This window comes from Ictalurus furcatus, chromosome 12 (genome assembly GCF_023375685.1).
Source record: "Ictalurus furcatus strain D&B chromosome 12, Billie_1.0, whole genome shotgun sequence".
Lineage (NCBI taxonomy): Eukaryota > Metazoa > Chordata > Actinopteri > Siluriformes > Ictaluridae > Ictalurus > Ictalurus furcatus.
The window spans coordinates 25379048-25393102 of NC_071266.1; the positions used below are offsets into that span (position 1 = coordinate 25379048).

Consider the following 14055-nt stretch of genomic DNA (forward strand, 5'->3'; position numbering starts at 1 on the left):
CCAGAATTCAAAAGCGCTGTGATATAATTTCATTAAAGCCAGCTCTTGGTATTGGACACAAACTATGTATGTTTGACTACGTTTACTTCTCATAAACTCTAAAGGATGCCTATCCTCAAACACAAGCACTATCTGCCTATTCCAGTCTTTCTAACTCACCATCTCACCATCCCACAAAATACCTCTAATACCCCTGCCATTAACCCGTGCTCCTCATAGTGAGAACAATGTTTGGACATACTGATACTCTCCTCCGAGAGCGATTAAAGCGGAGCCTCATCACTCAGTAATCGCTCATCACTCAGTGACGAGGCTCCGCTTTAATTGCTCTCAGTCTCCAGCCTCCAGGCCTTGTATGGTTCATCATGGTGTCTCATATGGTTCAGGCTGTCCCTCTAGTTTTAGGCTGGGGGTTCTGGATGGGGATATAAAACCCACTGGAGCTCATTCTTCTCTGCCTCATTTCAAAGCTTCCTTCTAATTCTCTCTCTCTCTCCTACTGCCTTTAACATGGCACCAAAGAAAGTAGAGCCCAAGAAGGAGGCAAATAAAGCAGTTGCATCTGAACCAGAGAAGCCCAAGGAGCCTGACTTTGACCCAAAGAGCATTGCAGTGAGTAATTCAGGCATTTGTGCGATAAATTAAAGAATAATTATTAAAGAACTAAGGAAAAGAGATAGAACTTTATTCTATGCCTTTATTTGTGTGTCTTTTCCCAAAATGATATTAAAATGCTGTTTTCTTTTCTTTCAACCAGAAAGGAAATAATATTTTTGTAACATCATTAAATTTACCAGTCTAGTATATGGGTAACATTAAAATTTTTTCAGATTTATTTTTCATGATATGATGTCACATCCATAGTACTGATTGTATTTTAATCATGGTCATCAGTGTATGTTAGTATATATACCACAGCGCTGCTAAATTCTCAAATCTGACTGGTTGCTCTGACAGTTTTGGCTGCAAGGTCAATCGTATGTTCTAATACGTTATCACATTTATACTAACAGCTCCTTCACAGGGACTTTTATGGTGGATGTTCCACATAGTATAAAATTAATCATAAATGGACTACAAATCATTTTGTTATTCAACAAATAAGATGTATTATTGTGTATTGATGTTGTGAAGATTTCAGTGAAGATTTTATTTAGAATTTTTGGAAGGAATCTCCGGTTTCAGCGCTTTGTACCTGTCAGACGTAAAGCTGTAAATTTAGGTTTCAAGAGACAGAAAAAAGAGACACAGGTTAAGGAATGACTGTAAATCGATATTATATAAAGTAAGAGATAACAGGAACATACTTGTTTTGCAGATGTTCCACAACATTAAATGTAACTCTAAATGGATAAAAAAAAAAAAGTATGATGTTTTATTATTTAAATAATGAAGAAAAAAAAATGAAATGGCTGGTCAATTGCTGTGGTATAAGAGGAATATCGCATAATGATGGTAATGGTAATTCCACTTTACCTTGGGCCGCATCACACCACCCCATTGGTTTATTGATTATTTTTCCTATTACAGTTGGGGACGTGGTAATGAATTTCCATTCTTTCCAACATATGTACCCATTTTGTTTCTTGGAAAAGATAGTGTGTAACACAGGAGGTATTTCTTTATTGAGGTATCTCATCAGTAATATCTTGAGGTAGTGGTGGCCAGAGGCCATTTGTTTCTCATAAAAACCTCCTCTTCATCAGAAATCCATGAAACAATGAAATAGTTTTCCTCTCCAATAATGTACGATCTTGAGATCTGCTTCCACAGGTCTACTTTTCCAGAAAGTGAAAAATATCAACCAAGTCCAAATAACATCATGAGCATTTCGTTAAATATGCTCACTGCAGTCCTCATGTCTTTCCAGTCCATGTTCACATCCTTCTACACAATTGCCGTTCTACATTAGAGCTCCCTTGTTGGAGCCCAACATGCCTGTGATCTAGTCTTAACCCAACCTTTACCCCAGGGATGGGACAGAAGGATGGAGTTTCCACATTGCTACCCTGGTTCTGAAACAGCTGTCTGTTATTCTTAGATCTTGTAATTGGTGGTGGAAATAGAGGAATGACCTCGAACAGGCTGCTTCTTCTCGAGGGTATGGTGAGCATCTGTAGCACCGATGAGTGGAGTGCAGACAGTTGGGTAACATTTGGTACAAACTTAGTGTGGGTGGTCCTTCCTTTGCTGCTCTTGTTGAAACTCAGGGGTTACTCAGAGTTCCTTTCTAGTGACCGGGAGGCTGTGAGTTCAAATCTCAAAACTGTTAGAAACCCACTTTTGGTCTTTTAAACCTCAACTGCAAAGTTCTATGCTTCAATAGTAGTCTGCGTCTCGAAACTGAAGCTTCTTCAAGATTTCTATGGATAGTGAATGTTAGCAAAAAAAATCGGGTGTGGTGTTCTACATAGAACAGGTAAGGTGCCCTTCAAGGGATAAGCTGAAGAAACTTTAATAAATGTGTCTGCCGATTAAAAGAATTCCAGGTCTTATTTTTCATCAAGACAAAGGTTATACCAACTTTATAATCCTTAGAGCTTTGGTAACTTTTGTTACTATTTAGGGAATAAAGAAATGCTATAGGGACTATCAATGGTTTAGAAAGAGGATGAAAGTCAACAGATTAAGAGATAGCTACAAAAGATAGGTTAGCAGGAGGTAATATGAACCTCAGTGATTTCACACTCTATATTAATGCTGCTGTCTTCTAGAATGGGTTCCTCTGGGGTTCTTTGAATGGTGAATGGTTCTGCTTGGAATATTTTCTGAAAAGGAAACCCTATGTTGTAGGTTTCTGCATACATCCTTTAAGAGTTTCCTTTAGGATGCTAAATGAAACCTTGTTTTTTTCACAGCCTTCTCTAAGTAATTATCAATTGCATGGTTTTCATTCATTCATCTTCGGTAAGCACTTTCAGGGTTCTGGTGGATCCAAAGTCCCTCCTGGAGACACTGTGGTGAGGCAGGAATACAACCTGGATGGAACGCCAGTCAACTGCACCATGCAAACACAAATTCATTCACACCTGGGATAATTTATTGGTATGTTTTTGGGAGGTGGGAGGACACTGGAGAACCTGGAAGGAGCCACACAGACACAGGAAGAACATGTAAAACTCTGTGCAGACAGTAACCAGAGTGCAGGACCCAAACTGGGACCCATGGCAATTCTAACCACCGTGCAATCCTTTCAAAAACACAATTCAATGTCAGAACAAATATAAACAATGTGTTGTAACATGAAGACAGGATGGATCCAGTGCTATAATTAACAATATCATGTTATATTCAAAATCAAAAAGCATAAAATATCACCAATGTTAAAAGCATACATGACCAAATAATCCACAGGGGGCACACAAGAGGAAAACCAATATAGACAGATTATATGTGGTGTGCTGTGCTATGGTGTAAGGTGCTTTGTAAATGACACGTCACTATCTGTTGCCTCTCGTCCTAGATTGAGTTCACCACAGATCAGATTGAAGGTAAGGATTTATTTATTTAATTGTGGTTCATCTTGCCAAACTCAAGTACACATTATACTGTTTTGATTCAATCATCTGTGAGTTTGTTCAGGAGTAAAGCAGAATACACTATATAAGTAATGTATTAATATTAACAGCCAGAATGTGGAGCATTCTTTCATTTTGGCGTTCCAGTCAGAAAAAAGGTCACCAGACAAAAATAGCGTATAATTTTTCAGTGATTTAAACCTGAACAAATGGAGCCGTAGTCAACATGATGTCAACATACATATTGGGCCAAGTCATGTGTACTAAATATTATACTATAAAGTATTAGTCTACATTTCATTTAATTAATTTAATTAAATTTGGTTTGGTTTACAGTTTACAAGTAAACAAGTTTAGAGGGACAATCAAAAGAACCTTCAAAATATAAAAACCAAAGAAAGTGAATTAATTACATGTCACTGAATATAAGCAAAACACCCCCACAATTCCAAGGTCTCAAAATTTCCTTTTGCTGAGGTTGCGTAACAGTGGAATGATATTATAAGAAATTATGATTTCTAAGTTTTATTTTTAAAATGACAAAAAAATTTCATATTTATTGAGGAAAACAAAATGAAATGATGTGTTTATGTTCACTTGGTACTGTGAGTTCCACTTACGTACTTACAGCATAGAGGTACTATCTGATGATATCCACACTACTCCTAATATACTGCTGTATTAATATCATATTATCATATCACTCAGTCCTACCTCATATGCTCCAATATAGATGAAATAATGTCCTTATAACTTTTATAAATTCCATAGGATTTTATAACGAGTTTATTCTCTGTCCTAACAGAGTTCAAAGAGGCCTTCATGCTGTTTGATAGAACACCTAATGGAGAAATGAAGATCTCTTACTCTCAGTGTGGAGATGTGATGAGGGCTTTGGGCCAAAATCCTACCAACTCTGAAGTCATGAGGGTGCTGGGTAAACCAAAACCTGAAGGTCAGAGGTTCAAAGCTGCTGCAATACCACTGTTTGGTTTATTTTGTTATTCTTTTATTTACATAATGATCTAATTGTCTGCTACATTATTTAATCCAGCATAAAATAATCCACGTTTAGGGTCTTGTGTTTAAAGCGATCAGTGTTTCTGATTGTCACCTGATCTTCTTCAGAACTGAACACCAAGCTCATGGACTTTGAGACCTTCCTGCCCATGTTCCAGCACGTGTCCAAGTCAAAGGACCGCGGCACGTTTGAGGACTTCGTGGAAGGGTTGCGGGTCTTTGACAAAGAAGGAAATGGCACCATAATGGGAGCAGAGCTTCGGCATGTTCTACAGACATTAGGTAAACAAAATACATTTACATTTACAATTTCTTTTGGCAGATGCTGTTATCCAGTATGATTTACAAGTGAGACGTCTACATTGGTGATTACCCCAAATGTGACGATCAACCAAAACATTTGTTCTTTTTTTGCTTTAAATTGAAGATACAAGGTTAATGCAGCTACCAAGTGGCTGTTTTCTTGTTGTGCATAGGTTCTTCACTGATTTCATACAGACTTGCATGTTTTTCTTTTAACGCAATTTGGTGTCCTTCGACCCCCGCCACCCCCCCCCCCCAGCCCTTGCCAAAAATGAGTGAAGGTGGAATTGCTCCAAAAAGCTGAAATGTATGCAGATATTAATATTAGCATTCATTTGAGCCAACATTTCTTTTAATCCCCCCCATCTATTCTTTAACATTATTCTGGGAGACAGACGTCCTTTACTTGCAGCAACATTATGCAGGCTTAATAAAAAGGTTGTAGTTGGTGTGAATTCTGTGATGTAGTGAATCCAATCACTGAGTCCTGGATAAATCCTGTAGGGGAGAAAATGTCAGAACGTGAGGTTGAACAAGTGTTGGCAGGACAAGAGGACGCTAACGGCTGCATCAACTACGAAGGTAATATCAGTGTTTTAACCATACTCTGAATCACATCCTTAAAAAAAAACTCCCTTTAAACTTACATCTCTGACTATTACAATCGCTGACACTGAAGACGCCTTCCATCATCTCTAAACAAAGATTTCCTCGCAGAAAACTTCATCCTATCAAGGATGATGTTTTTCTTCTTTATATAAAAAGGATTTTTAATCAGTATACTGTTAGTCGTAGATTATGTGGAGGATCTGCACATCTGTATAATTCCCAGGCATCTTATTGCAGGTTATTAATTTAATATTACTGTCTGTTTATTTTCTCACAGCTTTTGTTAAATACATCATGTCTGGATAAACTTGATATCAGAGGTGAGTCACTGGAGTTACAGTGTGTTAGCACTGATTGTCTGCAAAGCAGTCGTGCATATATCTCATATAAATAAAGAAAACTTACACAATTCTGTCTCTCTTTCAGGATTTATCAGTCCTGCAGTGTCTGGAACCCCCCCCCCCCAAAAAATTGGAGGACAAATCTATGCATACAAATGTATTTTTTCCCCATAATCTTTTAAAATTATATATTTATGTTATGTTCTTGATGTCTTGAATAAATTATTCAAACGGAGGCAGTGGTGGCTTGGCGGTTAAGACTTTGGGTTACTGATCAGAAGGTTGGGGGTTCAAGCCCCAGCACTGCCAAGCTGCCACTGTTGGGCCCTTGAGCAAGGCCCTTAACCCTCTCTGTTACATAGGTGCTGTATCAAGGCTGACCCTGTGCTCTGACCCCAACTTCCTAACAAGCTGGGGTATGTGAAGAAAAATAATTTCACTGTGTTGTAATGTATATGTGACCAATAAAGACTCATTATAAATTGTGTAATGTAGTCTGTGTGGGTTTCCTCCAGTTTCCTGTAGCTCTTTTCTGATATTTTCTGAATATGTTCAGTCTCTTTAGCACCCCCTCTTTCTCAGGCCAGAGCAGGAACTACAATATATTTTATATCCCATGTTGTGCACTTTTATATCCATTGCCAAACATATAAAAATAAAAGAAAGATTTACTTTGGGGGAAAAAACAAGAAAAACTTCTTATTTCTGCCAATTAACCGAAGATAAGGAACTGGATATCAACGTAGGAGAGAGACACAACTACAAGAACTAATTTTTAGTTTGCACTTTATTAAATATAGTTCTCTTTCTCTCTTCTCGTTCTCTCTCTCTCCTTCTCTTTCTTTCTCTGTGCGCACAGATCCAGTTACAATCTATTTATTTATTTACGCGAATTACCTGCTTGGCAATAATGTGAAATGGAACATTCATGGCAGTACAGCACTGCTGAGCAGAAGCGGGGTGAGTAAGGGACGTATTCAGTTTCTTTAGCTCCCCCTCTTCTTCAAGGCCAAAGGAGGAACTGCACTCTGCTGTATCAGTCTCTTTCGCGCCCCCTCGGTTCTTCAGAAGAAAGTAGGAACTGCACTCTGTTGAAATTCAGTTTCTTTAGCGCCCCCTCGATTCTACAGGCCAAAGGAGGAACTGCATTCTGTTGTACTTCAGTCTCTTTAGCTCCCCCTCTATTTTTCAAGGCCAAAAGTCGGAACTGCAGTCTGTTGTAATTCAGTCTCTTTAGCGCCCCCTCGATTCTTCAGGCCAAAAGTCGGAACTGCAGTCTGTTGTAATTCAGTCTCTTTAGCGCCCCCTCGATTCTTCAGGCCAAAAGGAGGAACTGCACTCTTTTGTAATTCAGTCTCTTTCGCGCCCCGACCTTTCTCAGGCCATAAGAGGAAGTGCATTTTAGTTGATTACCGCTGATCAATGCACGCTGCTGCAGTTAGACAGACAATAACTGTGTGTGTCGCGCAGGTGAGTTAAATATCTTTCAAATCATGCAACACTGTCCGGTTTAACCATTTACAAAAACAGGTATCCTTTATGACTAAGAAACTGTGTCTTGACTGTCTGCGCACCTGGATTTGCTGTTGCTGGGCGTGTTTGTGTGTGTGTGTGAGAGAGAGAGAGACAGAGAGAGAGAGAAAGAGGATGGGCTGCTTCTAGTTACTTCTCTAAATGTTGAGCTAATCTAGCGGGCAAACCTTTTTTTAAGAGGTACGGTGTAGATTCATAATATCTCAGTTTTTGGTAGCAATCGTGCTTTTTTTTCAGTTTTATTTTTAATTTTAATTTTTTTAACAGAAACATCGGCAGGTGCAGGATGTCATTAGCAAGCAGCCTGCCAAACCCGTGTCAAATATTTATTAAAAAATATATATATATTTATATAGTTGCAATTGCACATCATACGCACTTATATATGATCATTTATTTTATTTAAACTGTATTTTATTTCTGGCTTTTGTTCCACGCCAAGTCTCCTGGTTCACAGGAAAAAAAAAAAGAAGAAAAAAAAAAGAAAAAGGGTGGGGGGGGCTGCTCGTATCTCAAACGCCCCCCTTCTAATACATAGTGCGCACTACACCGCTTCTAGAAGCCTGTGACGTCACACCCTATGCAGTGTCCCTGAGAGGTGCACGCGGAGTGGATTGAGCGCGAGCCGCTGCCTCAGTCGGTGTAACGGGGTGGGTTTTTTCTGGTGGTGCTGATGCTGCGGTTGCCGGTTGTAATGCTGAGGTATTAACGCTGTAAGTTTTCCGTCATCGAGGAGTTTCTGAACAATCTCTTTCCTTTCATTCTTCGGAACAGGTCAGTGTCCATATTTATTCATTCATATGACTTTTATACTGCAGGAAATGTGATTAGATCACCCGGAGCAGGTGGATTTTCATCCCTTTCCCCCCTTCACATGCGATAAAATCCCATTTATGACCTCTGGTGAAGGTTTAACTGTCCAAAAACGCCCAGTGTAGTAAGTAATAACCTATCTGAGAGGTAATTTGAAACGCTGGCGGTTATTCCACGCGCTGTGCTTTGTGCTGCTGGGTTAGCTTTAAGCTAAACAAACATTTCCCTCTGGTTTTAAGCTTCCTCGCGCGCTTTAAAACCTCACCAAACGACACAATTCTGTTCAATATTCATGTCTTTTTGTCTTTTAGATGCTTTCTAGATGTGTAGAGGGTCGTCGTTAGTGTATTCTCTCTCCCTCTCTCTCTCTTTTTTTTTTTTCCTCCAACGGACACACCCTCCTGCGCCGTGCGCGCGCTCTCCACGAGGCGGCTTGGCGGTGATGCGCGCGAGCGAGCGCCCTGTTCCTGCACCCGCCTCAACTTTACGCCTTAAAAATGCGCCATTTTGTCAGTGATTACATGACTAATTTTAGCGCGTCTCAGCATTTCCGTCGTTGTTAACTAGCAATTTTAAAGAGAAGGAGAAAGAGGAGAAGGGGTGAGGGGGGAGTAAAGGATAAAGAGATGAGAGCATTTCGGCATCTTTGTCACTTCCTCCACCTCCACGCCCATCCTTTCGGCTGAGTCCTAAACGCTTCGTACTCCTTAGATAAACACACTACATGACTGGGTCTCAAATAATATTTCTGCATGTGAAGATCGGTGAGATCTGCGCGATTGAAAACGAGATCAGTAGCAAAAATTTTGCCCCTCCCTAACTCTTCACAGTGTCTGATGGTAGTCCTAGTAGACATCATTTTTCTTCATATTCTCCACCCATCCGCTAACTCTGCCCATCAGACAACAGCTAACACGTGCTTCCTCTGAGACACGTGAAGCCGCCGAATCTTTTCCAGCAACGTCACGGGGCGGCGTAACACGCTCGGAGGAAAGCGTTATCCACCCTCTTCGCCATCCACGAGCTCACAGACGCCCACGATTGGCTAGTGTCTCTGTGATTGACAGAGAAGAGAGAGAGAAATGATGCGTCTCAGTCAGCTCCCTAGTTCAGTAGTTAGGGCACTCCTCAGGGAGTCGGCCATTTTAAGGGCTCCCACAATGCACCGCAAAAACCAGGGCTCGTCGATGCTCACTATGGTCCCTTACTAGGAGTGATGTCATATTTTCTGAAGCCTCTCAGCTCGAAAAAAAAAAAAAAATAGGCGGACAAACCCTCGGCAAGTTTGTCTACAAATGTCAAGTGTAAGTAGCTTGTTATCGTTGTTGTGGCTTTCAAAAGCGTACTTACATTCGCGATTTTTAACCGTTGACTTTTAAGTGTTTAATGATTTTAAAAAAAAATCTCCTAGCTAGCCTACGATCCTGCTGGAAGTACAGTGACAGAAATGCGTGTGATTAAGCTCGTGAATTTACATGACGTATACAGGTGCATCTCAAAAAAAATGTTTTTTAAATATCGTGGGAAAAGTGAATTTTTTTTTCCATAATTTAATTCAAAAAATGGAACTTTCATATATTCTAGATTCAGTACACATGAAGTGAAATATTTCAAGCCTTTTTTTGTTTTTGTTTTAATCTCGATGATTATGGCTTACAGCTCACAGAAATCAACAATCCAGTATCTCAAAATATCAGAATAAAGAATTTATAATACAGAAATGTCGACCTTGTGAAAAGTATGTTCATTTATACGCTGATACTCGGTCAGGGATTTAATCCTTTTGAATGAATCACTGCATCGATGTGGAGTGGCATGGAGGCGATCAGCCTGTGGCACTGCTGAGGTGTTCTGGAAGTCCAGGTTGCGTTGATATCGGCCTTCAGATCGTCTGTATTGTCGGGTCTGGTGTCTCTCAGAGATTCTCTATGGAGTTCAGGTCAGGCGAGTCGGCTGGACGATCAAGCACAGTAATACCATGGTCACAAACCAGTTACTAGAAGTTTTGGCACTGTGGGCAGGTGCCGAGTCCTGCTGGAAAAGGAAATCAGCATGTCCATAAAGCTCGTCAGCAGATGAAGCATGACATGCTCTAAAATCTCCTGGTAGATGCTGCATCGACTCTCAACTTGAGAAACCACAGTGGACCAACACCAGCAGATGACATGGCAACCCAAATCATCACTGACTGTGGAAACTTCACACTGGACTTCAAGCAGCTTGGATTCTGTTCCACTCTTCCTCCATTCTCTGGAACCTTGATTTCAATTTCAAAGCAGCAGTGTTTTTAATTAAAAGGTGTTTTGAGTTAATTATCTGATTAGAGCTCTTCTCAAGTTGACATTTCTGTATTATAAATTCTTTATTTGAATATTTTTGAGTCACTGGATTTTTCCTTACCAGTGCCCCAACTCGTGTACACCATATACAGATTCACCACCTAGGGAACTAGGAGCTGATTGAGACGCACCCAAAGAGAACATCATGCCTGCATTTATAAATAATTTTGTTCCTGTCCTCACAAACCTGCGCCTTAATAGATGTAGAAGTTCAGCTTGCATGTATTTGCCCACATGCTGATTGTCGATGTCTAACGCACCACACTTTACCCTTGAATATGAAGAATTGACTGCATAAATGATGACCTGCTGTATTGACCCAGTGTTTAGCTTGGTGTTGTGCGGTTTGGGATGTTGCCAATGGCTCTTACAGCAGATTGTGGGATTATCAATCATGATGTATACACATGTCCAACTTCTTGAATATGTCTTCATTTTTACCATTAAAATAATAATAATCGAGGAGACATTAACACCCATGATAACATGGGATAACATATTGGGATAACTCCCAATAACATGGGGTTGTGCAGCAGTGAAGACGACGGTAAAGAAATCTAAACGATTTTAAATATATATATATATAACATTCTAAACAGTATTGCTGAGTATTCCTCAACCTCAAGCTTCATGAAGGAGCTTCCCATATAAACCGAGCTCCTCACAGCTTCTCGTAAGTTATAAACGAACACTGCTTGTTTTGTAATCACGGTGGATTAAGTGAGTATTTGGACTGGACATCTCGAGTGTGGTCTAGATATATGGTCATTGACATGTCAGGTTCATACCTAGACATTATATCTTATCTAAACCACTAGATGTTGTATGTGAAGGTAAACGATTGGCTCCGTAATTGATTATACAATGTAGGATATATATAGGATATTGGGTTAATGATCTGCAGTAATATGTTTGAGATCAGTTTGGCCTTCCTGAATGAGACGCAGCCGGATTTAACTTTAGCCACGCACGCAGTTTATTATTTTTTCCTAAAATCAGGCTCTGGCTCTGTTCCATTTCCTAATTTCCCCTGTACATAATGCGGTTATCCACGCTGATTAAAGAGTACAGGTCGAGGAGTACATTTCAGTTTACCGACCACGCTGCTCGTTAGACGTTTCTGTACCAAATGCATTCTCCGGGTAATTATTTCTCTTCTTCCTGCTTCTTGTGTTGGCTGTAAATGAGCCGCGGCGTTCCCTGTGCTTCATGATGAAGTAGAAGGTTAAAGATGCTAATACTCGGCTGACGAGCAACTTTCATTCGCGTAACTGTGACTGGTAATTTAATTCAGTGTCGCCAGCTGCTAAAGCAGGCTCAGAAGGTCTTTACAAGTCACTAGATGACATCATAGACTCATTTGCATGTAAATTTTTTTGTCACAATCGTTGGCATAGCAAATTACAAAGTTAGAGTATAATACAATAGAATAGTTTTTTTCAGAATAGGAAATAATACAGTATACTGTAGGTCTTAAATAACGTATTTCTTGATGTAGTTTACATTTACAAAATACTATACCTTCGATCAGAAACAGACAAAAAGAAGCAGTGACGGTGAACAGTCATGAAAGGTGAGGAGTCGTGAAGGACACGGTTACTTTTATTACTTGTAAATCTTTTCAAGAAGAGAGAATAAAACAAAGAATGAAGAAGGGAAAGGGTAGGACAATCAGTGGTGATCAGTGATTGGTGGTTGGGAAACGACGGCGATCAGTGATTGGTCGTTGGGAAACGACGCCGATCAGCGATTGGTCATTGGGAAACAACGCCGATCAGAGGTTGGTTGTTGGGAAACTGGTGATTGGTCATTGGGAAACAACGGTGATCAGTGATTGGTTGTTGGGAAACAGTGGTAATGGGTGATTGGTTGTTGGGAAACAGTGGTAATGGGTGATTGGTTGTTGGGAAACAGTCTTGATCAGTGATTGGTTGTTGGGAAACAGTCTTGATCAGTGATTGACACATCACAGATGTGTTACTGTTGATTTGGTTTGATAGTTGTAGTTGATTTAGATACGATTTCACATTTAATCATTGTCTAGCACAAGCTCAAGGCTGTTTGTTTCCAGGCTGAGTGGATTAAGAAGGTCCCAGTTATGATGTGAGACACAATCTGGCAACCCTGCCATGTGTATAAAGTGCTTTTAAAGTCGTCTTAAACCATTTCAGTAATAATAAAAGTATGTGTGAGGTTTTTTTTTTGTTTCAGGTTCATCGCCGCCATAGCAACAACTATCGATGATAACAGAGAGCAGCTCTTACAGGAGGAGCAGGAGAGAGACTCCCATGGAGTGATATGTGAGGAGCGATGGGGGATGAATATTGATCGTGGGATTTTAGTGGCTGAGTTAATAAATCTGCACGGACCGCTTCTTGAACAGTCCTGTAGTTATGATCTGACAGTTTTATTGACGTTTTTACGTGTGGAGACGTCGTTTAAAAAAAAGAGAAACAGGAAAGGAGAATCCAGGGATTAATGCATCTGAGTGGAATATCAGACAGACACAACGGAAACACACACCTGGGAAAAGACGCTGAGGGGGGTGCGGGGGTATAAATATATATATATATATATATATATATATATATATATATATATATATATATATATTACACTGGTGTCCTTATCTGTATTCTTAGTAAACAGGCCAGGGGCGAAAAATAAAAAGGAAACCACCTACATGCAGTAGGTAAACTGGAGGGCATTAACTTGTGGTTTTTTTCCTACCCTAGAGTGCACATTTTCCTGCAGTAGGAGCAGCTAGGCACTTTCATGTTCTCTCATGTAGGGGAGCCTATAGGGCACTGCATCTCATTTTCTCCACTGGAAGGGCACCCTAGGGCATTCTTGAAGGGCATTTCATCACTTTTTTTTCATTTGATGGGCTGCCATTGGGGCATTCATCACGTTTCTACACACCCTACAGGGTGCTGCATCTCTCGTTTTCTTTACTAGAAGGGCACTCATTAAGGGCACTTCACATTTTCTCACACATAGCAGCACCGTAGGGTGCACATATGAACATCTAGAGGGCTCTCTTTTTCTTTCATGTAGGGGTGCCTATAAGGCATTGCATCCCATTTTTCACACACAAAGTGGAGCCCATCTCATCTAAAGGGAACTTTATCACATTTCCTAGTATGTTTCAGCACCCTAGAGGGCATTTCATCATATTTTTGTTTTCTATTTGAAGTGCAGCTATTAGGGCACTTCATCACACTTTCTCCACTGTAAGGGCACCTCGAGGGCATTCTGTGATTTTTCATTTACTGTACGGGCAGCCTAGAGGGCATTTCCGCTGTGCTGTTTCGACCATGGACCATTACTCATTAGTGTTTTTACTCGACTTGTATCACAGAGGGATATAACTAACGTAGCTAGCTTACTACCTGATGCTACACAGGTTGCAGGTGATTTTTCTTATATGGGGATGCTGCTATTGTTTAAAAATGTAATCATAATTCTTAATCAGTGCACCAAATCAATGTGTAACCATGACAACAGGTTTAAGTTCAAGAAGTTATTCATAAGTTAAAGTGCCGTTGCAGGATTTTAAATTCGAAGTGATACAGAGAG

At 40.1% G+C, this 14055-nt stretch overlaps 2 protein-coding genes across 2 annotated transcripts in view; both read left to right on the forward strand.

The window, feature by feature from the left end:
- Window positions 1–209: 209 nt before the first annotated feature.
- myl4 (myosin, light chain 4, alkali; atrial, embryonic) lies at window positions 210–5908 on the forward strand. The gene is made up of 7 exons (XM_053638701.1): window positions 210–612; window positions 3464–3491; window positions 4324–4473; window positions 4647–4820; window positions 5346–5423; window positions 5728–5770; window positions 5877–5908. The coding sequence occupies exons 1-6, from the start codon at window positions 511–513 to the stop codon at window positions 5754–5756; spliced, it is 561 nt and encodes a 186-aa protein (XP_053494676.1). The 5' UTR covers window positions 210–510; the 3' UTR covers window positions 5757–5770; window positions 5877–5908.
- A 1889-nt stretch (window positions 5909–7797) lies between these two features.
- Window positions 7798–14055, forward strand: part of maptb (microtubule-associated protein tau b) — a 35177-nt gene continuing 28919 nt past the window's right edge. Inside the window, exon 1 of the mRNA XM_053638392.1 lies at window positions 7798–8098. The gene's annotated coding sequence lies outside the window, so the exon portion shown is untranslated. The remainder of the gene's footprint in view (window positions 8099–14055) is intronic.